We start from the raw sequence: 26102 nt of genomic DNA on the forward strand, positions 1-26102 counted from the left end.
CATTAAAACTCGTTTTTCAACCACTCCACAAATTTCTTGTTAACAAACTATAGTTTTGGCAAGTCGGTTAGGACATCTACTTTGTGCATGACACAAGTAATTTTTCCAACAATTGTTTACAGACGGATTATTTCACTTATAATCCACTGTATCACAATTCCAGTGGGTCAGAAGTGTACATACACTAAGTTGACTGTGCCTTTAAACAGCTTGGAAAATTCCATAAAATTATGTCATGGCATTAGAAGCTTCTGATAGGCTAATTGACATCATTGGAGTCAATTGGAGGTGTACCTGTGGATGTATTTCAAGGCCTACCTTCAAACTCACTGCCTCTTTGCTTGACATCATGGGAAAATCAAAAGAAATCAGCCAAGACCTCAGAAAAAAATTGTAGACCTCCACCAGTCTGGTTCATCCTTGGGAGCAATTTCCAAACGCCTGAACGTACCACGTTCATCTGTACAAACAATAGTACGAGCGTATTTTGTTTGACCTTCTATTTTGGCGTTTCCGGTTTCTCACACGAGACTTCCGCCCTAGCTCGCGGCAATCAAAACATGGTGGACTGCATCAATTAGCCAAAAGCGTTTGTCAGTGTGATCTAAAAGGGTATCTCATACATTAGTTTGATACAGGAAACGACATTTATAGTTGACAATTCACCCGATTGGAAAGTAAGAGAGGGGAAAGGCGCACTGCCCACAGTTTTCACGTGGATAAAGGTAGAGTCAATTCAAGTTAGCTTTTTCGTTACCTGTTCATCAAGCTAGTTGACTGGCTAATTTAGCAAGTTAACGTTATGCTGATGTGAAACCTGCAGACTTTGGCGATATAGCTACCGTTGGTTACAAAATTTGCTAGCTAGTTAGCTAGCTATTTAACATTTCAGCAAATTAATATTGGCGAGTATTTCCATGATCTATAGCTACCTAACATTAGAACTGGTACAGCTTTGCTAGCTAATTTAGCTAACGTTAGTTGTTAGTTTGGACTTGTTAACGTGTACTTCTGACTAGCTGCTATTCACCCAATAATTGTCTTGTGACATTGTGCTGGGAGACGAACTTGTATGTACAAGTATGTTTCCCAGAACAATGTCAAAAGGCAATTCATTATTGGTTTAATCGCAGCAAGAGAGTGAACGTTATTTATAATAAGAACCTCTCTGAAATGGGACCTCTCTGAAATGGAAATGAATGGCCCTCCCTAGAGCAAAATATATTTTACCTAAACCCTGAACGCAAAAAACGAGTGACCCTCCCCATACCCAAAATAATAATTAAAACAAAGTGGATAGCAGAGAACGTTTACCCTCACTTCTTGGACAGACCAGAGCCTTAAATATGAATATTTGTTTAATGCCATACCAATTTCTGAAATTACAGGCTAAGAATGAACATATGCCTGTGTGTTCATCTCATATTTCTCCAATGCCAAATCAATGTGTCTTGTTTGCAATGAAACTGCCCCTGTTTGCAAATAATACAATCTGAGACCTCATTAGGAATCTGAGCATGGTGCTTTCCAAAGTTAGGCCTAACTTATCACCCCAGACAGACTAGACCTACCGACGCAGAAAAATGGCAGCTTTAACTGCTCGCTACTCTTCTTCTGTAGCTCAACCCAACGAGAGAAGGTCACAAGCGTTTACCTAAAAGCTGTCTGGGTTTAAACATCTTATATTGTATAGAAAGTGAATAACTTAATCAATTGATAGTGACAGAATAAGATTACTTCCCAAGCAAAGGAAATGTGTCTTTATGCTAGAAACAATGACATCCCCATATGCATCAGAATCACGTCTTTCCTGGATATTTTACAGCTTGTTTCTAGCATAAAGCATCGCGGACCAAAGCGCTGTTATAGATCACTTTATATAATCGGATCTGTTTTCTTTTTTTGCCATTTTCTTTAATAAGCAGGCCAATGGCATACCATCTCATACCCCATCAATTCGAGTCTTGGTTTTAACTTAACCTGCCTCCGTGTCAGTGAAGTGCTGTTATTTAAAGAGTGGATGGTGGAATTGACCAACAAATCTTTTGACATAGTAGTCTATAGCCTAAGTTAGCCTGCCAACCAGGTGGGCCTACCTCTTATTTTTTAAATAGGCTCCAACACAAAGCCCTCTTGTTGTTAGTAAACTAATTAAAATTAACACTGTTGAAATGAATTATGCCAATTTGAATTTGCCTACTTTCAGCACCATGAGCTGTCCATTTCCCATTGATTGTGCCGCTGCTTCGTTTCAGCACCACAATGTAAGTTACTTGAATCACAATAAGTGAGGTCAATAACTCTGATAAATAGGCCTACATCATGGGCAGGAAGCACATGGTTTTTAATCAAATCAATTATAGTAGTAGCAAGCTATAAAAGTTGACATCCAGTCTTCCTTTTCATCTTCCGCGCTCTCCTTCTCAAACTGAACTGAACATAGGCTATAGCAGTGTTTCCCAACCCTGGTCCTCTAATACTCCCAACAGTACACCGTTTCGTTGTGGCCCTTGACAAATACACCTCATTGAGGGCTTGAAAAGTTGAATCAGGTATGCTTGTCCAGGGTTAAAATAGAAATGTGTACTATTGGGGGGTACTGGAGGACCAGGGTTGGGAAACACTGTTCATGAGCAAGAGTGAATTTTTTTGGAAGAAGCCTCTGACTCTCCCTCTGAACTGCCACCGTAGATCTACACAGCACAGGCATTGGTTAGGAATCACACAAAAAAAGTTTTTGTTCAGCAAGAGCAGAGCAGGCTGGGGCTCATGGTTGGAATATCCATTGCAGTGTGTAATGCAGCCTAGTTTTATTTACACCATCCCAGCAGCTATCTTATAACTTATAGATTTGTATTTTCTCCTGATTCCAATAAGTTGATACTGTATCTTCCCTGGCAGGGTGAAGGAGACGCGCCGTCACCATGGGGCGACGTTCGACCTCCTCCACCAAGAGTGGGAAGTTCATGAACCCCACCGACCAGGCCAGTAAGTAACATCATACACTTTCCGTCGTCATGTGACAGCGCACATCATATGTTCACCTCAACTTGAGCATGAACACATCAGTGGACACCCATTGTTACTTAAGCTTCAGGGGATTCCATGTCTGTGAAAGGAAAATCATTTCAATGTCTGTTATTGAGCTCAGCAGCACTATGAACAATAGTAAAGGCATCAACGTAGAGGAGCTGTCAGGTAACAGGTTCTACATCAAACTTAATGCGGTGCCTTTTCCTCTTCAGGGAAGGAGGCCAGGAAACGGGAGCTGAAGAAGGTAAGACCTTGGTTAACAAGTTGAATGTCAGTGACAGGTTGACTTTGTATTCTGTCTGTAAAACTCACTGTGCTCTTCTTTGCTGCGCCACAGAACAAGAAGCAGAGGATGATGGTGAGAACAGCTGTACTGAAGATGAAGGACCCCAGACAGATCATCAAAGACATGGAGAAGCTGGATGAAATGGGTGAGCCATTGCAAACGGGTTTTAAACAAGGTTGTGCGTTTGTTATTTGTCTTCCAAAAAGATCTTGCTAATCATTTTATTTTCTCCTGTTCACATCCGTTCTCTATCTGTTTTTTCTTGTGCCAGAGTTCAACCCTGTGCAGCAGCCGCTGCTGAATGAGAAGGTGCTGAGGGACAAGAGGAAGAAGCTACGGGAGACGTTTGAGCGCATCGTACGTTTGTACGAAAGAGAGAACCCAGACACTTACAAGGAGCTACGCAAACTGGAGCTGGACTATGAGAGCAATCGTGGCAAGCTGTCACTCTACTTTGACTCAGTCAAGGTGTGTATGCTATGCTGATGAACATGTATGAATTGAATAGATAAACCGAGCAGTGCTCAGTTGGTAGAGCATGGTGTTTGCAACACCAGCATGGTGTGTGCAACGCCAGGGTTGTGGGTTCGATTCCCACGGGGGCCAGTACAAAAAAAAATGCATGAAATGAAATGTATGTATTCACTACTGTAAGTCGCTCTGGATAAGAGCGTCTGCTAAATGACAAAAAATGTAAATGTCATAATTGTTGCTGTTGTTCACTACTCACTATTTCTCTTCCTCGCTCTGTCAACTAGAATGCTGAACTGGTGGAGGTGGATAGCATCCCACTCCCAGAGATGCCCCACGCTCCCTCCAGCATCCTGATCCAGGACATCCCCCTGCCTGGGGCCCAGCCTCCCTCCATCCTGAAGAAGGGCTCCTCGTTAAGGTGGGCACTCCCCTGAATTTACAGTGCTGTCTCAGTATCATTCCTATGGACCACACCACAAAGCTACCAGCTGCTCTGTAAACACTCTCTCTTTCTCTCTCAGTAAGGGGATCAGTGCCTCCATGTCTGCAGCGGTGGCAGGCGTCCCTCGGTTACCCCCTGGTAGGAAACCCCCAGGTCCCCCAACTGGCCCCCCACCGTCTCAGGTCCTGGCGCTGTACGCCTCACGCAGGGCCCAGTTCGCAGCAGACGCAGGTACTGCACTACTGCATGTTTGTACATGGGATCAGGAGGAATAAATATGCTTCTTTCTACTTTCTCATCCAAATCCACCTTTCTCTGCCTACAACCAGATGCGTCCAACCAGGCCTCTGACATGGAGAAAGCCATGGACACTATGCTGATGGGAGGAGAGAGGGACAGTGGGAGCGAGAGCGATGGTGACGATGGGGAGGAAGACGACAGCGACTCTGAAGAGGACAGTGAAGGAGAGAGGGATGACGGAGGCGAGGTTGACAAGAGGATGATGGTGGACCGGCAGGAGGACGATAGAGAGAAGGGCAGAGAGGAGGACAGAGGGGACAGACATGCAGGTGAGAGGCGGAGCCTTGTCCGCATATGTGCTTGCTTGATCACCCCAAGTGTGTTGGGTTCTGTCTTCAAGTCTGTGCACTGCTTGGTGTTGTAGTTTAAAGAATGATAACACAGATATGGAGTTTTACACAAGGTTGTGTGATATGTTTTGCAGGACGCAGTGTGCGGTTTGCAGACATGCCCCCCTCAGCACCCAGGGAGAAGAGCAAGAAGAAGAGGATTGTGAAGAAGAAAAAGGCCATCACTCCTCTGCAGGCTATGATGCTTAGGATGGCAGGTACTGTATCTCCTTCAGTCTGCACACAACACCACTACCACACTTCAGCAGGACTTGATGATGCAGATGAATGATTGGATTGTTGACACTATTTTGGAGAATGATGTAATTTAAAGAGGTTTGTATTCGCTGAGGAGGATTTCTCCATGGGAACTAGGTTATACTTTCTTCCTTCATCCCTTTCTCACTCATCCCCTCTTTATTATTTGTCTACAGGGCAGTCCATCCCTGAGGAGGAAGAGGAGGAAGAGGAAGTTGAGGAGGAGTATACTGACTCTGACGACTCAGACATCGAGGATAGGGGACCACCAGGCGACAACCAGTCTCACCTTATACCCAATCAGCGCATGCCTCCACCCTCTGGACCAATGGGAGGACAGCAACCACCTCTACACATGCAGGGTCCACCAGGAACAGGGCCTCCACCGTTGGGACCACCCCCAGCTCCTCCAATGAGGCCTCCTGGTCCGCCCTCTGGCCTGCCTCCCGGCCCTCCACCCGGTTAGTTGGTTTTATGTGTAGTAATGATTGGAATATAGTGTCACCTTGTGTGACGTTGCTTCATTACTATCAAATTACTAAAACAAGGCACTATGATGTGATATATCATATGATATGTCTTGTTTGTCATCCTAAGGTGCTCCCCCGTTTTTGAGGCCGCCTGGTATGCTAGGTGGTCCAAGGGGGCCGATGCCCCGGCTACTGCCCCCTGGACCCCCACCAGGTCGTCCCCCTGGCCCTCCCCCAGGCCCCCCTCCAGGTCTCCCTCCTGGTCCTCCACCCCGGGGACCCCCACCCAGACTGCCTCCCCCAGCTCCCCCAGGTATGTGTGGATGTATTTTTGTGCCTTTTATTGGAATTTCATATGACTTTATCCCTTCTCCTTAAACACGGAACATTGTCAAAACATACATATTTTTTAAACATAACTACAGTTCAGCACTACCCAAAGTTAACAGTAATAAAAATATCAACATGGCACATACCTCAAGCTAAAATAAATGTAAAATGAATTTTGGGCAGCAAAGCATGGGACTAAAGCAGGATTTTCCCCCACTCTAATCTCCTCTCTTCTCCCTTTCTGTAGGCATCCCCCCTCCACCACGTTCTGGCCCCCCACGCCAACTCGCCCCTCCCCTCTCTCTTTTCCCCCCGCCGCTTAACTCCGTCCTCAGCGCTCCCCCCAGCATCGTCCACCGCCAGAAACCCGGCTCCAACCCAGATGGCTCCCAGAGCAACCCCAATGCCTCCATGCTGCCCCCTCCCTCCATGCCTATGTCCATGCGCCCAGGGATGCAGATGCCCCCTCCCCCCGGGGACAAGTGCCCTGCCGTCGGGCGCGAACCCCACCAGCCACCACCATGCACCAACCATTGAGAAGCGGGCCAACATCACCTCTGTCTCAGCCGGAGGCAGCAATCTGACAACAGGCCAGGGGAGTGGCGGAGCCACCATCTCAGCCAAACCCCAGATCATCAACCCCAAGACAGAGGTCACCCGCTTCGTGCCCACGGCGCTGAGGGTGCGCAGGGATAAAGGGGCCGGGAGCGGAGGAGGGCCTATGGAAAAGAGAGGAAGAAGAGAGGAAAGGGTGGGAGGACAGAAGCAGCAGTCGATGGCTGCCCCCATGGGGTCGGCCAACCCTACTCAGATGGGCCCAGTCTCTCAGCCCAACATGAAGACCAAGGACCAGATGTATGAGGCCTTCATGAGGGAGATGGAGGGACTCCTCTGAGACTGACAAGGGCTGCGGGGTGAAAAGGGTGGGTGTGTTGAGAAGGAATGAACAGTAGGGGTCATGAAGAAAGTGTTAGTGATACCATCAAGCAGATGCTGTTCAGAAACACATTGGTTCCTCTAAATGAAGCAGAAAGGCTTTGTTTTTCACAATGAGACTAGAATCTCCTCCCTACCAACTTACTGTACATGGCTATGATAATTTGGCTCAATATTTGTTAAAAAGCGAGTGTTTTTTTTATGACTGTCAAATGTTTATTTTATTGTTGAACTGAGAAAGGTGATGGATTTCAAAGAAAGAAGGGGGGGTGTTTTGTCAGGTGTTTGTAGGAAAATCCAAATGAGTGTGCTTGTCTGAAATGGTTAGACCTGCAACTAAATAAATACTTAAACTCAATTAACTATTTTCAGTCCAATCTTTTTTTTTAAGTATCTTTTCATAAATCAGACTACAAATGAATAAACCACCATGATGAACAGGCTTGTTCAGCAGGACGCAACGTTTTGGAACATTCAGATGGAAGAACTAGGTTTTGTAGGATAAGGAATCACATCAGCTCTATTCATGGCATTTCTATCTGCAAAGTTTGACAACTGAATGTGGTCTAAACTTCGCAATTCATTTGAATGATTTATGAATTCAGCGGGGAACATCAAGTCCCAGAAATCCTGGCATGAAATCTTATCCATTTCCGTACATGCGCACTTTAGCGTAGACGGCACGTTGGCAAACAAGCATGGCGGACGATTCGGAGAAAAGTGTTGAGATAAAAACAGATGACGCAAAGGATGAAGATTCGAGTAGTGATGATAACAGTAACGTTAATATCGCTGAAAATGATGAGCCAGTGAAGACCTTCAAGGATCTGGTGAGTAACGTTAGCTAGCTAAATGGAAATGGTGGATAGGCTTGCCGGTTTGGAAGCGAGCTAACGTTAGTTAACAGCACATCAACAAATCAACCTACCGCTGATAAGTTAGCAAGTTAACTGTCTTTCAACCACCAACATACAGTTCAGCATTCTACGGTTCACCAGGTAGAGAGCTGGGTACAGCTGTGAGATGATGTGATGTCATTGACAGACATTTAAAAATGGGGCGCACATTCAGCCATACGATTTGTGTAGATGTGTAACATCAACTCCATATTCTAACGCGTTTATATATTTCTGCTATGGCATGCATCTGTTAATATAGGGTGTAACTGAAGTGCTGTGTGAAGCTTGTGAACAGTTGGGATGGAAGATTCCTACAAAGATCCAGGTAGAGGCAATACCTGTAGCCTTACAAGGTGAGTTCAGTTGGATGGAGGGGGGTGAATGTTCTTGTTTGTGCCATGTATAAAACGGTTGGTAAAGACCTGTCCTCCTAGGTGGAAGGTCTCATGTCTGTTTGTAAACTCATGATGCACTTTCTTCTCTCCAATCTCAGGAAAGGATGTAATTGGCTTGGCAGAGACTGGCTCAGGGAAGACCGGTGCATTTGCTCTGCCCATCCTGCAGTCACTCCTCGCTTCTGCTCAGAGGCTGCACACACTCATACTCACCCCCACCAGAGAGCTGGCTTTCCAGATAGCAGAGCAGTTTGAGGCCCTGGGCTCCAGCATCGGAGTCAAGACTGGTACGTGGGCATTGGAAGGAGTAGAAACACACTTGAGTTCCTTCAAATGTATGTAACTGTTGTTTTAACTGGTCTTTTTTTCTGTTTCAGCTGTTATCGTTGGAGGAATTGACATGATGTCCCAATCCCTGGTCCTGGCCAAGAAACCTCACATTGTCATTGGTGAGAAAATAACTTAATCCAACCTACCCCTTTCAGTTGCTTAATATGGTACCATATTTTAAGTGCATTCCTGGTTGATACTAACTGTGTATTCACCATGGGTGTCATAACAGCCACCCCCGGGCGGTTGATAGACCACTTAGAGAACACCAAAGGCTTCTCACTGCGAGCGCTGAAGTTCCTGGTGATGGATGAGGCAGACCGGATCCTCAACATGGACTTTGAGACTGAGGTGGACAAGATCCTAAAGGTTATTCCCAGAGACAGACGCACGTTTCTCTTCTCTGCCACCATGACCAAAAAGGTACCCACATAATAGCCCCTATTATCTATTCCTTTTAGCTCTTCATTTGAGACATATCAGAGTATCCCTAACACCTGGCCTGTCACACTAACCCTTCTGTCTTCTATATTTACCAAGGTCGCAAAGCTGCAGAGAGCAGCTCTGAAGGATCCAGTTAAATGTGCCGTTAACACCAAGTACTCAACAGTAGAAAAACTTCAGCAGTACTACGTCTTCATACCCTCCAAATACAAGGTACATGAAGTTTGATGTTCTAATGGTATCAAGGTAATTTTTCTTTGAGAAGTCAGAAGCTGTGTAAGGTTAGTGTTGGATTGTAAGTTAACTGGCTGTGTCTCCAGGATTGTTACCTGGTGTCCATCATCAACGAGCTGGCTGGGAACTCCTTCATGATCTTCTGCAGTACGTGTAACAATGCCCAGCGGGTGGCGCTGCTGCTCAGAAACTTGGGCATCACTGCCATCCCCCTGCATGGGCAGATGAGTCAGGTACCCCCTTATCCAAACACACTACTGTCTACCAACATACTCACTCCAAATATCATACTCTAACACTTCGAAATGTTTTACACATCAGTGAAATCTGCATCTAAGAAAGTATAAATATTGTCTTTGTTGGTCAGAACAAACGTCTGGGGTCGCTGAACAAGTTCAAGTCTAAGTCTCGCTCTGTGTTGCTGGCGACGGACGTGGCATCAAGAGGACTGGACATTCCACATGTAGACTGTGTTATTAACTACGACATCCCAACCCACTCAAAGGTATCAGTCTTGCTTGTGTGGATGTTTCTCCCCGGTCTGTGCAGTCTTTTCAGTGTTATCACAAACGATGGACCCAACTGAGCAAGTTTAGTGGTGTTTTATTGTGTGTGTGTGTGTGCGCTCTCAGGACTACATCCACAGAGTGGGGCGAACCGCCAGAGCAGGGCGGTCTGGAAAATCCATCACATTTGTCACACAGTAAGGGCCACCTTTATGCTCGATCTCAACCAATCCTATTGAAATTGGTTACTTCGTCCAAAGATTTTCTTCTGATTGACATATTAACCTCTCAGGTATGATGTGGAGCTGTTCCAGCGAATCGAAACTCTCATTGGCAAGAAGCTGCCTGCCTTCCCCACGCAGGAGGAGGAAGTGATGATGCTGGTGGAGAGAGTGAGCGAGGCACAGCGATTCGCCAGAATTGTGAGTCTCAATCAGTGTCTTTTCAGCACTGTTGTCATCCATTGTAATAGCTCTAAAGTCAGTCACGATAACCTCTTTCCCTCTCAGGAAATGAAGGAACAAGGAGAAAAGAGGAAGAGGCCCAGAGGAGAAGAGGGGGATGACACAGAGCAGTCCAGCGGTGTGAGGAAGAAAGTAAGAGGCGGCGCTGGTGGTGGTGGCGGCGGCGGAGGGGGGAGGAGCGGAGGTGGCAGAGGGGGGGGAGGAGGAAAAAACCGTGGCGGAGCAGCATGGAGAGGAGGACGTTAAAGGTGCCAGTAGAATAACACAATACTGTACATATTGTCAGATAGTATGTCATTTTCTTCTTGATATAAAACATCTATGATTATTAACGGATGCCGCTTTCTTTACAACCACCACATCACAGTGACAGGCTATTTAATTACCAATGACTTGTTCAATTTACTAATCAATATTTCCATTTGTAAAATGTTTATGTAAAATCAAGACCATTTTCAGTGAGTTGTGTTCGCATTCACAATTTGATAATAAAGCTTGGTCAACATGAATGGAATCCTAATATGATAATATAACATCATGAATTTGTATTAAATATTTCATTAAATCTTTTGAATGTATATTTGCAATGCAGGTGACATGAACAGGGTAAAAATAGACTTTAAACCAACAATGACCTATATTTCCAGGAAGATAATGGTACAAATAAGCCCCACCACTTTGGACTCAAGATGGGGGTGTTGCATATCATGATATCTAACCAGTTACTCTGTGGTAGCTTATTGTAACATTTGTACCATGTCAAATATCACTCCATGCAATACCTAACGAACATACAAAATGAACATTGCATCAACGGAGTGTTAATGACTGAAGGAACAAATACGTGCATTATTATTTCGTGCACTGAGCATAATGATTTAATTGAAAGGAAATGAAGAGGGTCAGGTTGAAGATGGTGTCAGGGAAGAGGTGGAACGATGGACCAGAAATAATTCCTCTAAAAAAGTTGGTTTTCTCTGTTTTTAGCCAATAGGAGGCGAGGGTACTAGAGACAGTAGTGTGCGAATCCAATTGTGTTTTACCGCATCTAGTAGGTGTGTGCAGTGTATAGACTTACACAACTAGATATTATATTCACCTCATGTAGCTTCAGAATAAAACATGATTTGTATTTGTTTATCATTAGACGTCTGTTTGTCAGAGGATATCAACACTTTAGAAAATATAGCACGTAAAGCATCACAATGAGCTATTGAATTCAGACGAGCTGATCTATTGGTCAATATCTATGTCTCCACAACCCATCGTAGGCGGAGTAACAGCGGTCAGATCTGTTCGGTTGAGGGGCCCCACCATAGGGGCAGTGTCTTTGGTGCATACCAAAGCCTAGATAGATACCTGAATATCAGTTGTGTTGTTGCATAAATTGTTATTAAAGAGGGAGATCGGTCTATTCGTGTGAACAGTTGTCCTCGTTTCTGCCCTCACAGCACCAGGTAAATTACCAGCTCTTTTAGGAATAATTGTATTCTGCATGGTTACATTAGCAGCTTGAAGACTGTCCGGCTGGATGGATTTAGGCTACATAGCGCAACTGTGGAGGTACTTGCAATGATGTCGTTATATTATGTTCAGGACTATTGACTACCCAGATACGTTGAATTAAAATATGTTAAAGGCATATATTGCGTTATATTTATTGAAGATTTGAATTGAATGAAATTGAAATTATGACTTTGGAGATGTTTCTACACCAAAATTGACTCCCTTGACCAGTAGAGCTCAGCATGATTTCAGATGGTTTCTGTTATCAAAGTGATCGTAAATGTCAGATAACGTGCAGCTATCTGAATCTATGTGATCTATAATAGCGATATAGGTTATTCAGGGACCTGCTGATCTAATAAATACATGTTTATTGTCTATGTTGATTGTCATGTATGGCAAGATTGCGTACCATTCACAACACTGTTACACCAGCGCGCGAAATGGCAAGTGTCAAGTCAGTGTAAGACGCGCGTTATTAAACGAGTCAACAATGTAGCCAGCCTGTCAGGCAAATCAACAACAAAAACGTTTTTAAAAATGGGGTTCTGTTTGGCACTTACTTTATTCTGAATATATTTGTTCAACACGATGAATACTCTACCTGAAGGTGAGGAATTGCTTTCCATGTTTGGCTGCAAACGTCTACTTGGATGAGGAACTTGTGATAAGTTCTGCTGTAAAATGCAATGATGCTGTAGGCCTATTTTGGCGTGTACAGATACAATGTAACAAACATCTGTGTCCTCTGTCCAATATCTGATACAATGTGGCGGAAACCAATATCATACACAAGAAACACACTTTTGTCATACTGCTTTTAGCTTTCAAAACACTTAAAGTATAACCTATGAGAAATAAAGAAACAATGAGGATTTTGGGTAACCTGTACCCTAATGTAGCAGCCATAAAAAGAGTCCCTACATTTATGTTGAATACTGTATCCCTGCTCTGGAAAGCACTTAGGCTACCTAGCTACCATTCGTTATCCATTGCTAGGCCTAGTGCAGTGCAGGAGAGTAGACTCATCTCATCCATTTTTGTAAGCATGTAAAATTATGCAATATTGCACTGTGCCTCCCTTCATAGCCTATAGTAAAACCTCTCTATTTTCCTCCTGAAAATAAGATACAGGTGAGTAGAAATGTCTCCACCTAGGCTAGCCAGCAGATCCGACAGCTTGCTTACACCTGCACTAGGATCAGACAGGATTCCTATATAGTTTAAGACAGGTTTTCCCAAATTCACAGCTGATTCAAATATCCAACTCATGATCAAGCTTTGATTATTTGAATCAGCTGTGTAGTGCTACAGCAAAAAAACTAAATGTGCCCCCGGGGGTGGCCCAGGACCAAGTTTGGGAAACCCTTGATATCTCGCAGAGCCAGTGTGCGATATGGCTCGGGAAACATACCTTCCAAAATGGCTGCTGTGGCTTCTTCTACCTAGCATGGGGACGACAAGGACAGCCTTCCGTAAAAACTAGCAGTAGTTCAGTCTTCTCGGTGTAACAGTTGGGATAATGGGACAATTCTCGGAGTGCAACGCATTTCTCATCCCTGGACTGAGGTGTGTTTTCCGAGCTATATTCGTGCCGGCTTCACGGTATCTTAATCTACACAGGAATGCTGTCCGACCCCAGTGCAGCTGTAAGCAAGCGGGTTGGATCTGCTGGCTACACCTAGGCTTGAAAAGGGGGTAGCTTTATTGTCACAAAGGAATGTGACCTTGATAAGTGCCATGCCTGAGAGTGCTTAACATTTCATGACAAACATGTTGCTATACTGAGTTTCTGCCTGTCTCTACCTCTTCCAGGTGGCACTCTTGCTCTGGTACCCCCAAAATGGCTCATCGAAATGGGCAGGAGGACCCGGAGCGGTACCTGTTTGTGGATCGCGCTGTGGTCTACAACCCGGCCACACAGGCCGACTGGACAGCCAAGAAGGTGGTGTGGATCCCTTCAGAGCGTCATGGCTTTGAGGCGGCCAGCATCAAGGAGGAGCGGGGAGAGGAGGTGGTGGTGGAACTGTCAGAGAATGGCAAGAAGGCCATTGTCAATAAGGACGACATCCAGAAGATGAACCCGCCCAAGTTCAGCAAGGTGGAAGACATGGCTGAGCTCACCTGCCTGAACGAGGCCTCGGTGCTGCACAACCTCAAAGACCGCTACTACTCTGGCCTCATCTACGTGAGTGGTTGTGTTGTTGTACACTGTTAGAAAAAAGGGTTGTAAAAGGGTTAGGATAACCCTTTTTGGTTCCAGGTAGAACCCTTTTGAGTTCAATGTAGAACCCTGTGGAAAGGGTTCTATATGGAACGAAAAAGGGTTCTACAAAGGGTTCTCCTATGGGGCCAGCCGAAGAACCCTGTTAGGTTCTAGATAGCACCTTTTTTTTCAGAGTGTATCCTTATTATACATCTATTCACCTAGAAAGCAGATTCAACCATACTCACACATAGTGCACACAACAGACATGGCTCAATAGTTCAATATTTTTGCTGAATTTCAGCAACTCTGGCGACGCATACCTTAAATGAGACCCAGACCACAGAATCCCATGTATTGGTCTCTTGATAATGTTGAGACAGGGTTGTTTGAGATTTGTAATTCTGTGTTCCTAACCCACTCCTTACCGAACACACCCCCTCACCTACCCCCCACACACTGACACAGCCACTGATAGAGCGGAAAATAAAATATATAAAAACAACTACTCCTTCAAACTCCCTGTGTCTGTCTGCTCTGCACACATAAAATCATAAAGGCAGCGGGTATAAAATATCCTATGACCTGGCTCACCTACAGAACCTAACCTCTGGGGAACTCTGAGGAAACAGGGTCTGTGTCTGAATAAGTACTACATACATAAACTGCATACTGATTTTGACGTTTCATCTAGTAGAATTCACTTGTCTTTTTTGACTCACGTGTCTGACAGCTGATAATCAGATAAATTGACTCGCTGTACCAAAATGAACGAACGGCGGGCAGATAAATTGACTCGCTGTACCAAAATGAACGAACGGCGGGCAGATAAATTGACTCGCTGTACCAAAATGAACGAACGGCGGGAGTCAACACAATTACGCATTAGATGACTCATTTAGAGTACTATTTTAGAAATTGCATATACTATAACATTCTTTTTTTGCATACTATTTAGTATGCTAGTATGGGTATTTGGATACAACCACTGTCTTGTGGCTTGATTGAAGTAAAAAAAACACACAGACTGATCATACAATATAACCGTTTCCAGTTAGTTCAGACCGATGGTAAATTCTCTCTCTGTATCTAGATTACCTGCCATCTTCTTTACTTTCACCTTTGTAGGTGACATTTCTACCAGAAACACTGATGGGTCAGTTTGTTTTGTACGACCCCATTCCTCGTGGTTGCCCTGTTTGATCTCTGAGCTGTCTGTGGGGCTCTCTCATCTCAATGGGGTCCCTGGGTATTAAAGCAAACACATTTGGCCCTGTGTGTTGACTGTGGAGCCCCAGGTCAGGGTGGCAGACTGGGAGAGGCACTGGCCCACCTCCTGACACTGCTGCTGCTGTGCTCTATGGCTCAGACCGGCTGCATTAGGTCTGGTTCATCTTTATGGTCGGGAGCCTTTGTCCTCTCACACATAAGCCGTCTGTAGAAAAGACCTCCTACAATCCCAGAATTCCATTAGATGATAGATAGTGTCAGTGATGTATATGATGTCATGCATTTAGGGAGATTTTAAAGCTACCTCTTGCTGTTGATACCCCATCAATGTTTTCCATTCTGGAGTCCGTTATTTATTTTGTATCTAAGCACACGTGCAATAAAATCCAACGTCCGAGTTTGCATTGGTTTAAATTGGATGCTTTCACTGTGTGTGGAGTTATCTGCAGTTATGTTTCAGTGCAGATGGGTCTAGTTAATGATGTCCTATATACAGTGTATCGTCGTGATCTTGACCCATTTAGTGACATGCGTTCCAGGAGTAGAATGTGGATTGGTTATCACCTGAGACATGGTGACGGGGATTCTGGAGGAACTGCAGTCTTTTTGATTTATATTCTTTACCATCCTTGATGACGAATTCCACTAGATAGTAACTTTATGTTTCTCCATGTTTCTTGAAGGCTCTCTTCATCTGTGTGTTGTTGAATAATGGCCGTAGTGAAAATTAAACTACACTGAACAAAAAATATAAACGCAACATGCAACAATTTCAAAGATTTTACTGAGTTTCAGTTCAAATAAGGAAATCCGTCAATTGAAATAAATTCATTAGGCCCTAATCTATGAATTTCACATGACTGGGAATACAGATATGCATTGGTCACAGATAGCTTTAAAATAAATAGGGGCGTGGATCAGAAAATCTGTCAGTATCTGGTGTGACCACCATTTGCCTCATGAGGTGCGACACAACTCCTTCGCATAGATTTGATCAGGCTGTTGATTGTGGCCTTTGGAATGTTGTCCCACTCCTCTTCAGTGCCTGTGCAAAGTTTCTGGATATTGGCGGGAACTGAAACACGCTTTCGTACACGTCGATCCAGAGCATCTCAAACATGCTCAGTGGGTGACCTGTCTGGTGAGTATGCAGGCCATGGAAGAACTGGGACATTTTCAGCTTCCTGGAATTGTGTCCAGATCCTTGCGGCATGGGGCCGTGCATTATCACGCTAAACATTAGGTGATGGCGGCAGATGAATGGCACAACAATGGGCCTCAGGATCTCGTCACGGTATCTCTGTGCATTCAAACTGCCATCGATAAAATGCAATTGTGTTCGTTGTCCGTAGCTTATGCCTGCCCATACCATAACCCCACCTCCACCATGGGGCACTCTGTTCACCACACTGACATTAGCAAACCGCTAGTCATATGCTCGGTACAGTTGAAATCGGGATTCATCCGTAAAGAGCACACTTCTCTAGCGTGCCAGTGGCCATCAAAGGTGAGCATTTGCCCACTGATGTCGGTTTCGATGCCGAACTGCAGTCATGTTAAGACCCTGGTGAGGATGATGGTTACACGTGTTCTGCGGTTGTGAGGCCAGTTGGACGAACTTTCCCCCCTGCTACTCTAACTTCCGTGATGCATACAAAGCCCTCTCCCGCCCTCCCTTCGGAAAATCCGACCACAACGCCATCCACGCTTCAAGATTGTTTTGATCACGCAGCCTGATAATACAGTGCCACCATTGCGGCCCGCTAACAAGGACTGCGCCCCCCCTCTCCTTCTCCATGGCCGACGTGAGTGAAACATTTAAACGTGTTAACCCTCGGAAGGCTGCTGGCCTAGACGGCATCCCTAGCCGCATCCTCAGAGCATGCGCAGACCAGCTGGCTGGTGTGTTTACGGACATATTCAATCGCTCCCTATCCCAGTCTGCTGTCCCCACATGCTTCAAGATGGCCACCATTGTTCCTGTACCCAAGAAGGCAAAGATAACTGATCTAAATGACTACCGCCCCGTAGCACTCACTTCTATCATCATGAGAGACAAGCTTTGAGAGACAAGCTTTGAGAGACAAGTCAAGGATCTTATCACCTCCACCTTACCGGCCACCCTAGACCCACTTCAGTTTGCATACCGCCCCAACAGGTCCACAGACGATGCAATCACATCACACTACACACTGCCCTATCCCATCTGGACAAGAGGAATACCTATGTAAGAATGCTGTTCATTGACTAAAGCTCAGCATTCAACACCATACTACCCTCCAAGCTCATCATCAAGCTGGAGGCCCTAGGTCTCAACCCCGCCCTGCTCGGCCATCGCTCATCCATATATTTATATGTACATATTCTCATTCACCCCTTTAGATTAATCTGTATTAGGTAGTTGTTGGGGAATTGTTAGATTACTTGTTAGATATTACTGCATTGTAGGCACTAGAAGCACAATCATTTCACTACACTCGCATTAACATCTGCTAACCATGTGTATGTTACCAATGAAGTTTGATTTGATTTGGTTTGCCAGGAGTGCGTAGTGCGGTTTGCCAGTACCAGTGGCTAGTAGAACGGTGACGTCGAGCGCCGGAGAGCGGGAAGGGGAGTAGGCGTGACATAGATGAAGAACATGTTTGTGTCAGTGGGAGAGTGCCCCAGCCCCAGGAGGTGACCTCCCCCCACAGTGGGGCATAACCCATCCCCAGCTGCACTGTACGCTGCTGCCCCAGACTTTGTGTGTCTGAGCTAGGGTTGGCGTGCAGAGGGAGCCCCCTGGGTAATGTGGCTCTGTGCGTTGTGGTCAGTCCCTCTGTGAGGCCCCAGTACGGCACGGTGGCGTAGCCTTGGCTCCATGCCCATCTGACGGCTCCATGTGAAGTCAGGGAGTTGAGTCAGTCCAGTGGGTAACAGGCTAACCGGAATGCTAGCTAGCGACGCTACAACCAGGCCTTTGTGTCAGCATATAATCCCCAGCTGTCAGAAAGCCTCAGCATTCTTTCATGAAAAAAAGCGTCCGTCTGTCTCCCGCCCACTTCATTACAATGTGTCTGACTGTCCTGTCTCCTTTCCCACACTCACTCTCTAATTTACCATCTCTCTCTTCTCTGTCCTAATGCTCTGCCCAATGCCAATAACCTTATTCCTGCACTTCTTTAGGGGTTTCAAATGTTTGATTGTTCAAACATTTAATAAATGTAATGCAGTCTTGGCTGTCGTTCTGTGGAGGCCAGCTGCCTCCTGGTTGACAGGATGTAGGTGGTATCACTAATGGAAAACCCCCACTAATTAGCTGTCTTGTCATTCTTGTTTGGCTGATATGTTTCTTTATTGAGGTTCGAGAATAAGCTTTCACTCGCTATGTGTATGCATAACGGGTACATTAACTCTCTCTCAAGAGTGGCATTGTGTTCAGGCCTCCCACATAGTCATATCTTGAGTCTTTTGTTGTTGTCATGGCATTGCCATTGTTCCATGGAGAACTCTTTTTTTCATGTAAACAACTTAGGTGTTACCATAAACTTGGCACACACACACACACACACACACACACACACACACACACACACACACACACACACACACACACACACACACACACACACACACACACACACACACACACACACACACACACACACACACACCATGGATATCAAACCAGGACCAGGCTTTTCATGGATCATCATGCAGTTATCAGTGGTTGTTTTTTAATGAAATTATCCAGAAAGAGTGAGCAACAGTTTCTTTATCTGATAAAAACCTTCTGTTTTGAGAAGGTCTGAGTAGCTTTGTGTTTAAGCTGGTGGTTAAGGTCATGGGTTAAGAGCTATGTAACGTTAGTGCCATGCATTTACAGTATATGCCACAATTCCACCTAAGGCATAGCTATCTTTCTTTCACTTTCCCCAGGTATTATTAATATGATTATGTTAAAAGCCCATTACATTATCAAATCAAGATAGTTGAACACCCTGCTATTGGCTTGACACTCTTTTTCATTCAATAGCTCTGCGCAAAGAGTATTAATCATATTTCAAAGCATACTTTGAAGGGTTATTAGCTTTTATGAATATGCACTGTCAAGGTCATTCTCCACAGATCAGTGGACTAGGCCGTCCTCACCTTGCTGCAGTAGGGGTGCTATTAATTCCAAATGGCAGATGCAGGCGACTGTTATGTCTGCTGTTGCCTGTGTGTTTCTCAGCTGTTACTAAGCCACTGCATCCCCGGATCTGATTTCACAGTGGAAATATCCCCTTCCCTGGAGCATGGTGCATGGAGAGCAGGCTGACCTGACCCACTTCCTCCAGCAGCAGGCCTGGCCTACCACTCCGTCCTCCGCTGAAGAGGCTGCTGCCTCCAACCCCTCCTGAGAGGGAGGGAGAGTGGGGAGGGAAGGGGAGAGGGAGAAAGAGAGGCCTCCTGAGTAGACTGTAGTGCAGAATACATTTATTTGTGTTCTGCAACGTAGCTGAATGTGTGACTGGAGACAAATGATGCATCCATAAGGTATTGTAGGTCTACCCAGAGTAATGGCAAAACTAAACGCAAAAACTCTCCTGCAATGTTTACAGTGTTAACTCGCTATTAACACACACTCACTTTTAACCTGAAAGTAAGCATAATCAGTATGATAGGAAAGCGTTATTTTAAATCAATACTGTTGATTATGTTATTATAGAGTTATTATCAGGAATAAACAAGATAAACATTGTTATTTCATCCTGGTCTGGTGTCTAACCATCTCGGCCCTGCTGCAGTCTGGTGGGATGCTACAGTAGGCCCTGAGATTATTGCTGTGGGTGCAGCCAGGTAGCTCTGCCTAGCCAGCTGCCTGGGTCCTGCACGTCACAGAGGTACCGCCACACTATTAATAGCTCCTGCTTTCAGATCAAGGGAATCCATTTTTAATTAGCTACAAAATGGAGTTTCAAGTTAGAGTTACAGAGGGCTGGCTTTTCCTATTCACCTCCCCTAAGGTTTAGAAGGCGTGAGAGGAGGTTGATAGAATCATTATGCCCTGCTTCTCTGCCAACAGGGATTCTTGTTAGCTCAGCTGCCTCACAGACCAGCTCCGATTAACTGAGACCACCTCTCTCTCTTTCCCCTCTCTCTCCTTAGAGCCTACTCTTTCTGTTTCTCTCTCTTCCTCTCCCTATGTTATTGTCAGTGTTTGGCAAGGCATTCCCCTGAAAGGGCTGACTGGGCTCCTCTTACATTATGAGCATGCTCTCCAGGGCCGCTTGTCGGTGGCTGGGCTGCTGAGTCATTATCCTTCTGCCTTAATTGCTTGGCTGACTCCTGATTGTTAGACAGGGTTGCATCTTGTGGTTCACAAATAGACAACCCATGGGCTTCACCCCCGAGGTTTAGGATAAGGTCTAGTATGCCATATATTTTGGTCTCATAAAAACATAATTATTTATTATTATACACTGCTCCAAAAAATAAAGGGAACACTTAAACAACACAATGTAACTCCAAGTCAATCACACTTCTGTGAAATCAAACTATCCACTTAGGAAGCAACACTGATTGACAATACATTTCACATGCTGTTGTGCAAATGGAATAGACAACAGGTGGAAATTATAGGCAATTAGCAAGACAACCCCAATAAAGGAGTGGTTGTGCAGGTGGGGACCACAGACCACTTCTCAGTTCCTATGCTTCCTGGCTGATGTTTTGGTCACTTTTGAATGCTGGCGGTGCATTCACTCTAGTGGTAGCATGAGACGGAGTCTACAACCCACACAAGTGGCTCAGGTAGTGCAGCTCATCCAGGATGGCACATCAATGCGAGCTGTGGCAAGAAGGTTTGCTGTGTCTGTCAGCGTAGTGTCCAGGGCATGGAGGCGCTACCAGGAGACAGGCCAGTACATCAGGAGACGTGGAGGAGGCCGTAGGAGGGCAACAACCCAGCAGCAGGACCGCTACCTCCGCCTTTGTGCAAGGAGGAGCAGGAGAAGCACTGCCAGAGCCCTGCAAAATGACCTCCAGCAGGCCACAAATGTGCATGTGTCTGCTCAAACGGTCAGAAACAGACTCCATGAGGGTGGTATGAGGGCCCGACGTCCACAGGTGGGGGTTGTGCTTACAGCCCAACACCGTGCAGGACGTTTGGCATTTGCCAGAGAACACCAAGATTGGCAAATTCACCACTGGCGCCCTGTGCTCTTCACAGATGAAAGCAGGTTCACACTGAGCACGTGACAGACGTGACAGAGTATGGAGACGCCGTGGAGAACGTTCTGCTGCCTGCAACATCCTCCAGCATGACCGGTTTGGCGGTGAGTCAGTCATGGTGTGGGGTGGCATTTCCTTGGGGGGCCGCACAGCCCTCCATGTGCTCGCCAGAGGTAGCCTGACTGCCATTAGGTACCGAGATGAGATCCTCAGACCCCTTGTGAGACCATATGCTGGTGCGGTTGGCCCTGGGTTCCTCCTAATGCAAGACAATGCTAGACCTCATGTGGCTGGAGTGTGTCAGCAGTTCCTGCAAGAGGAAGGCATTGATGCTATGGACTGGCCCGCCCGTTCCCCAGACCTGAATCCAATTGAGCACATCTGGGACATCATGTCTCGCTCCATCCACCAACGCCACGTTGCACCACAGACTGTCCAGGAGTTGGCGGATGCTTTAGTCCAGGTCTGGGAGGAGATCCCTCAGGAGACCATCCGACCACCTCATCAGGAGCATGCCCAGGCGTTGTAGGGAGGTCATACAGGCACGTGGAGGCCACACACACTACTGAGCCTCATTTTGACTTGTTTTAAGGACATTACATCAATGTTGGATCAGCCTGTAGTGTGGTTTTCTACTTTAATTTTGAGTGTGACTCCAAATCCAGACCTCCATGGGTTGATAAATTGGATTTCCATTGATTATTTTTGTGTGATTTTGTTGTCAGCACATTCAACTATGTAAAGAAAAAAGTATTTAATAAGATTATTTCTTTCATTCAGATCTAGGATGTGTTGTTTAAGTGTTCCCTTTATTTTTTTGAGCAGTATATTATATTATTATATTTCTATTGTGGTCACCTCTGCCCATTGCCTTATCCAGACCCCTTGGAAGAGGTGAATGGAGCCACTGGGCCTTAAGCATGAAATGAGAGTTCCTGAAACAATTAGAAGCCTTTTTAAACAGAGGCTCTGTCAGTCATGTTTGGTGTGTTATAGATACCTCTGTGTGTTTTATGAACTTACTCTCCCTCTCTCCCTCTCCCCAAAGGGGTTAATTGACATGGCCAAAGCAAGTGAAATAGATAATAAACAAAAGAGAAATAAACAATCAGAAATTAACAGTGAACATTACACTCACAAAATAGTATAGCTATGTACAGTTAAAATACAAAAGGGAAAATAAGTAAACATAAATATGGGTTGTATTTACGATGGTGTTTGTTCTTCACTGGTTGCCCTTTTGTTGTGACAACAGGTCACAAATCTTGCTGCTGTGATGGCACACTGTGGTATTTCACCTAATAGATATGGGAGTTTATCAAAATGTGTTTTGCTTTTAAATTCTTTGTTGGTCTGTGTAATCTGAGGGAAATATGTTTTTCTAATATGGTCATACATTTGGCAGCTCAGCTTCCACCTCAAATCAAATTGTATTTGTCACATGCGCCGAATACAACAGGTGTAGACCTTACCGTGAAATGCTTACTTACAAGCCCTTAACCAACAATGCAGTTTTGAGAAAGATAAGAGTTAAGAAAAGATTTACTAAATAAACTAAAGTAAAAAGAAAGTAACACAATAAAATAACAATAACGAGGCTATTGTACCAAGTCAACGTGCGGGGGTACAGGTTAGTTGAGGTAATTGAGGTAATATCTACATATAGGTAGTGGTAAAGTGACTATGCATAGATAATAAACAGTGAGTGGCAGCAACGTAAAAAAAAAATGGGTGTCAATGCAAATAATCCAGGTAGCCATTTTTATTAACTGTTCAGCAGTCTTGGGGTAGAAGCTGTTAAGGAGACTTTTGGATCTAGACTTGGCCCTCTGGTACCACTTGCCCTAACCCTATGACTAGGGTGGCTAGAGTCTTTAAAACATTTTAGGGTCTTCCTCTGACACCGCCTGGTATAGATGTCCTGGATGTACTGGGCAGTACCCTCTGTAGAGCCTTGCGGTTGGATGCCGAGTAGTTGCCATACCAGGCTGTGATGCAACCAGTCAGGATGCTCTTGATGGTGTAGCTGTAGAACTTTTTGAGGACCCATGCCAAGTCTGCCTACGGCGCCCTCTCTCAATAGCAATGCTTACTGAGTCTGTACATAGTCAAAGCTTTCCTTAATTTTGGGTCAGTCATAGTGGTCAGGTATTCTGCCACTGTGTACTCTCTGTTTAGGGCCAAATAGCAATCCAGTTTGCTCTGTTTTTTAGTAAGTTTTTTCCAATGTGTCAAGTAATTATCTTTTTGTTTACTCATGATTTGGTTGGGTCTAATTGTGTTGCCGTCCTGGGGCTCTGTGGGGACTGTTTGTGAACAGCTTGCTTAGGGGACATTTCTCTAGCTTAATCTCTCTGTAGGTGATGGCTTTGTTTGTAGAAGATTTGAGAATTGCTTCCTTTTAGGTGTTTGTAGAATTTAAGGGCTCTTTTCTGGATTTTGATAGTCAGCGGGTCTCGTCCTAATTCTGCTCTGCATTCTCTCTCTCTCTCTCCCCCATTGTGCTGTACTTGGCGTGTGTGATAAGGGCGGTAACAGAATTGCGCTGATCTTTCAGTTAAAATGTATGCCAAACAAAAAACATTGATTTTAAAGTTTAAGAAACCATAAAACTCTATGTTTGGTAACAGAATTTTGGTAACATTTTCATGTTTCCACATTTTTCAAAAACTCTGCTCAAAATGTAAGATTCAATGATGTATGCAGAAAGAATCAGGTGTCAGCTAGGACATGACACATTGAGTTTGAAAAAATCTATTTTTGTCATTGAATAGTAGTAAGTGAATTGGATCTACACCCAGTAACGGAATTGCGGTAATGGAATTTCATCATGGGTCCCTGATACAGTATGTACTATACAGAAAAGCATAATTATGGACATGAATGTCATTCTCTTCATGGTGATGTATCCTAAATAGGTACATACACATATAAATATACAATATCCTCCTTTGCGTATTTGGGTATTATTCTAAACACTGGCCATTTACTTTAATGAGCTCTGCCCCCAAACAAGACCAAATTTGGTTGGTCCAAACCAGACCAAATTTGAACCAATCATAGACATCTATGTTTCACAAGTTTGGACATCAAAATACAGCACAGTACAGCACAGAAAAGTACAATAGAGTACCGTACATTATAGTACAGTACATACTCAACTCTAGTGTGCTGTAGTGTACTGAACCATACGCTACTTTTCTTTACTGTGCTGTCCAGTACTGTGCTGTCCAAACTTGTGAACCCAACTGTGGTTTGTGACTACTATGATTTCCCATTTTAGCCAATTCAATTCCAGAAATGTCATTACCGATTTCTGAAATTCCGTTACAGATTTTGGTAATGGAATTTCGAGTTTTAATCACTTAATAATTCATGACAAAATAAATCATGAAAAACACTAACTAATTGCAAGTCAACCTTTACTTGTTACTTCTATGAACTTTCATTATCCTCCCTCATGACGGAAAGAAAGGAGAACATATCTTAAAGATATGTGGGGTTTTTTGTAACAGAATTCCAAGGCACAAGGCAATGTTTCTTACAGAAGGCAGAACAATTTCTCCAAAATGAAATATAAGTGTTGATATTAGTTGGCAGGGGTCTTTAGCTCAACATTAGTGTGTTTTGATGTGTTTCTAATACCTTAAGACTCTTTCTTGTTTGTTTTCTAAGACTCCTTTTCCATCTGTTTGACCAGAAATCAAAGTCTTAGCTTATTCCAATTTGTTTGTATAGAAAATGGTTGAAAAATTGATATGTCTTAATTTCACAAAAATATAGACTCTTAGCTTTCATTTGACACCCAATTTGATGTGCTCCTATGAACTTAGCAAGTTGGTGCTCATGGGTCCTTTTCCATGGAAATGGCCTTATGTCAAATCAAATCAAACTTTATTTGTCACAAGCGCCGAATACAACATGTGTAGACCTTACAGTGTAATGCTTACTTACAGTCCCTTAACCAACAGTGCAGTTCAAGAAGGAGCTAAGAAAATATTTACCAAATAAACTAATGTAAATAATAATAAAAAGTAACACAATAACAATAACGAGACTATATACAGGGGGTTCCGGTACTGAGTCAATGTGCGGGAGTACAGGTTAGTTGAGGTAATTTGTACATGTAAGTAGGGGTAAAGTGAATATGCGTAGATAATAAATGGTGAGTAGCAGCAGTGTACAAAACAAATGGGGGATCAATGTAAATAATCCGGTGGCTATTTCATTAATTGTTAAGCAGTCTTATGGCTTGGAGGTAGAAGCTGTTAAGGAGCCTTTTGGTCCTAGACTTGGTGTTCCAGTAGCGCTTGCCATGCGGTAGCAGAGAATACAGTCTATGACTTGAGTGACTGGAGTCTTACTCTGACACTGCCTAGTATAGAGATCCTGAATGGCAGGAAGCTTGGCCCCAGTGATGTACTGGGCTGTACGCACTACCCTCTGTAGCACCTTACGGTCAGATGCTGAGCAGTTACCATACCAGGTGGTGATGCAACTGGTCAGGATGATCTCGATGGTGCAGCTATAGAACTTTTTGAGGATCTGGGGACCCATGCCAAATCTTTTCAGAAAGCAAATTGGAGTGGGTCTAGGGTATCCGGGAGGATGATGTTGATGTGAGCCATGACCAGCCTTTCAAAGCACTTCATGGCTACTGACATGGGCGTTAATCATTTAGGCAGGTTACCTTCACTTCCTTGGTCACAGGGACTATGGTGGTCTGCTTGAAACATGTCAGTATTACAGACTCGGTCAGGGAGAGGTTTAAAATGTCAGTGAAGACACTTGCCAGTTGGTCCGCGCATGCTTTGAGTACATGTCCTGTTAAT

At 44.5% G+C, this 26102-nt stretch overlaps 3 protein-coding genes across 5 annotated transcripts in view; all 3 read left to right on the top strand.

Moving 5' to 3' along the window:
• The first annotated feature begins 509 nt into the window (after positions 1-509).
• On the top strand, positions 510-7216 carry LOC106601201 (WW domain-binding protein 11). 2 transcript variants are annotated; one of them, XM_045715168.1, is made up of 13 exons: positions 510-725; positions 2902-2988; positions 3246-3277; positions 3371-3464; positions 3591-3787; positions 4078-4211; positions 4315-4466; positions 4565-4804; positions 4960-5082; positions 5299-5583; positions 5720-5911; positions 6170-6359; positions 6436-7216. In XM_045715168.1, the coding sequence occupies exons 2-13, from the start codon at positions 2925-2927 to the stop codon at positions 6815-6817; spliced, it is 2085 nt and encodes a 694-aa protein (XP_045571124.1). In that variant the 5' UTR covers positions 510-725; positions 2902-2924; the 3' UTR covers positions 6818-7216. The 2 variants fall into 2 exon arrangements, with proteins under 2 accessions (XP_045571124.1, XP_045571123.1); XM_045715167.1 differs by having other exon boundaries at positions 511-725; positions 5720-5905; positions 6170-7216.
• A 274-nt stretch (positions 7217-7490) lies between these two features.
• LOC106601200 (probable ATP-dependent RNA helicase DDX47) lies at positions 7491-10639 on the top strand. The gene is made up of 11 exons (XM_014193204.2): positions 7491-7688; positions 8017-8110; positions 8251-8439; positions 8530-8601; positions 8715-8905; positions 9023-9139; positions 9247-9393; positions 9528-9665; positions 9793-9863; positions 9959-10088; positions 10176-10639. Exons 1-11 carry the CDS (start codon positions 7557-7559, stop codon positions 10374-10376), a joined length of 1482 nt encoding a protein of 493 aa, XP_014048679.2. The 5' UTR covers positions 7491-7556; the 3' UTR covers positions 10377-10639.
• A 284-nt stretch (positions 10640-10923) lies between these two features.
• The window catches only part of LOC106601165 (myosin-10), a 66993-nt gene continuing 51814 nt past the window's right edge, over positions 10924-26102 (top strand). For both annotated transcript variants that reach the window (XM_045716125.1, XM_045716126.1), the window contains exons 1-2: positions 10924-11587; positions 13452-13824. In XM_045716125.1, coding sequence (XP_045572081.1) covers positions 13480-13824 — 345 coding nt within the window. In that variant the 5' untranslated portion in view covers positions 10924-11587; positions 13452-13479. The remainder of the gene's footprint in view (positions 11588-13451; positions 13825-26102) is intronic.

Source organism: Salmo salar, chromosome ssa03, assembly GCF_905237065.1.
Source record: "Salmo salar chromosome ssa03, Ssal_v3.1, whole genome shotgun sequence".
Taxonomy (NCBI): Eukaryota; Metazoa; Chordata; class Actinopteri; order Salmoniformes; family Salmonidae; genus Salmo; species Salmo salar.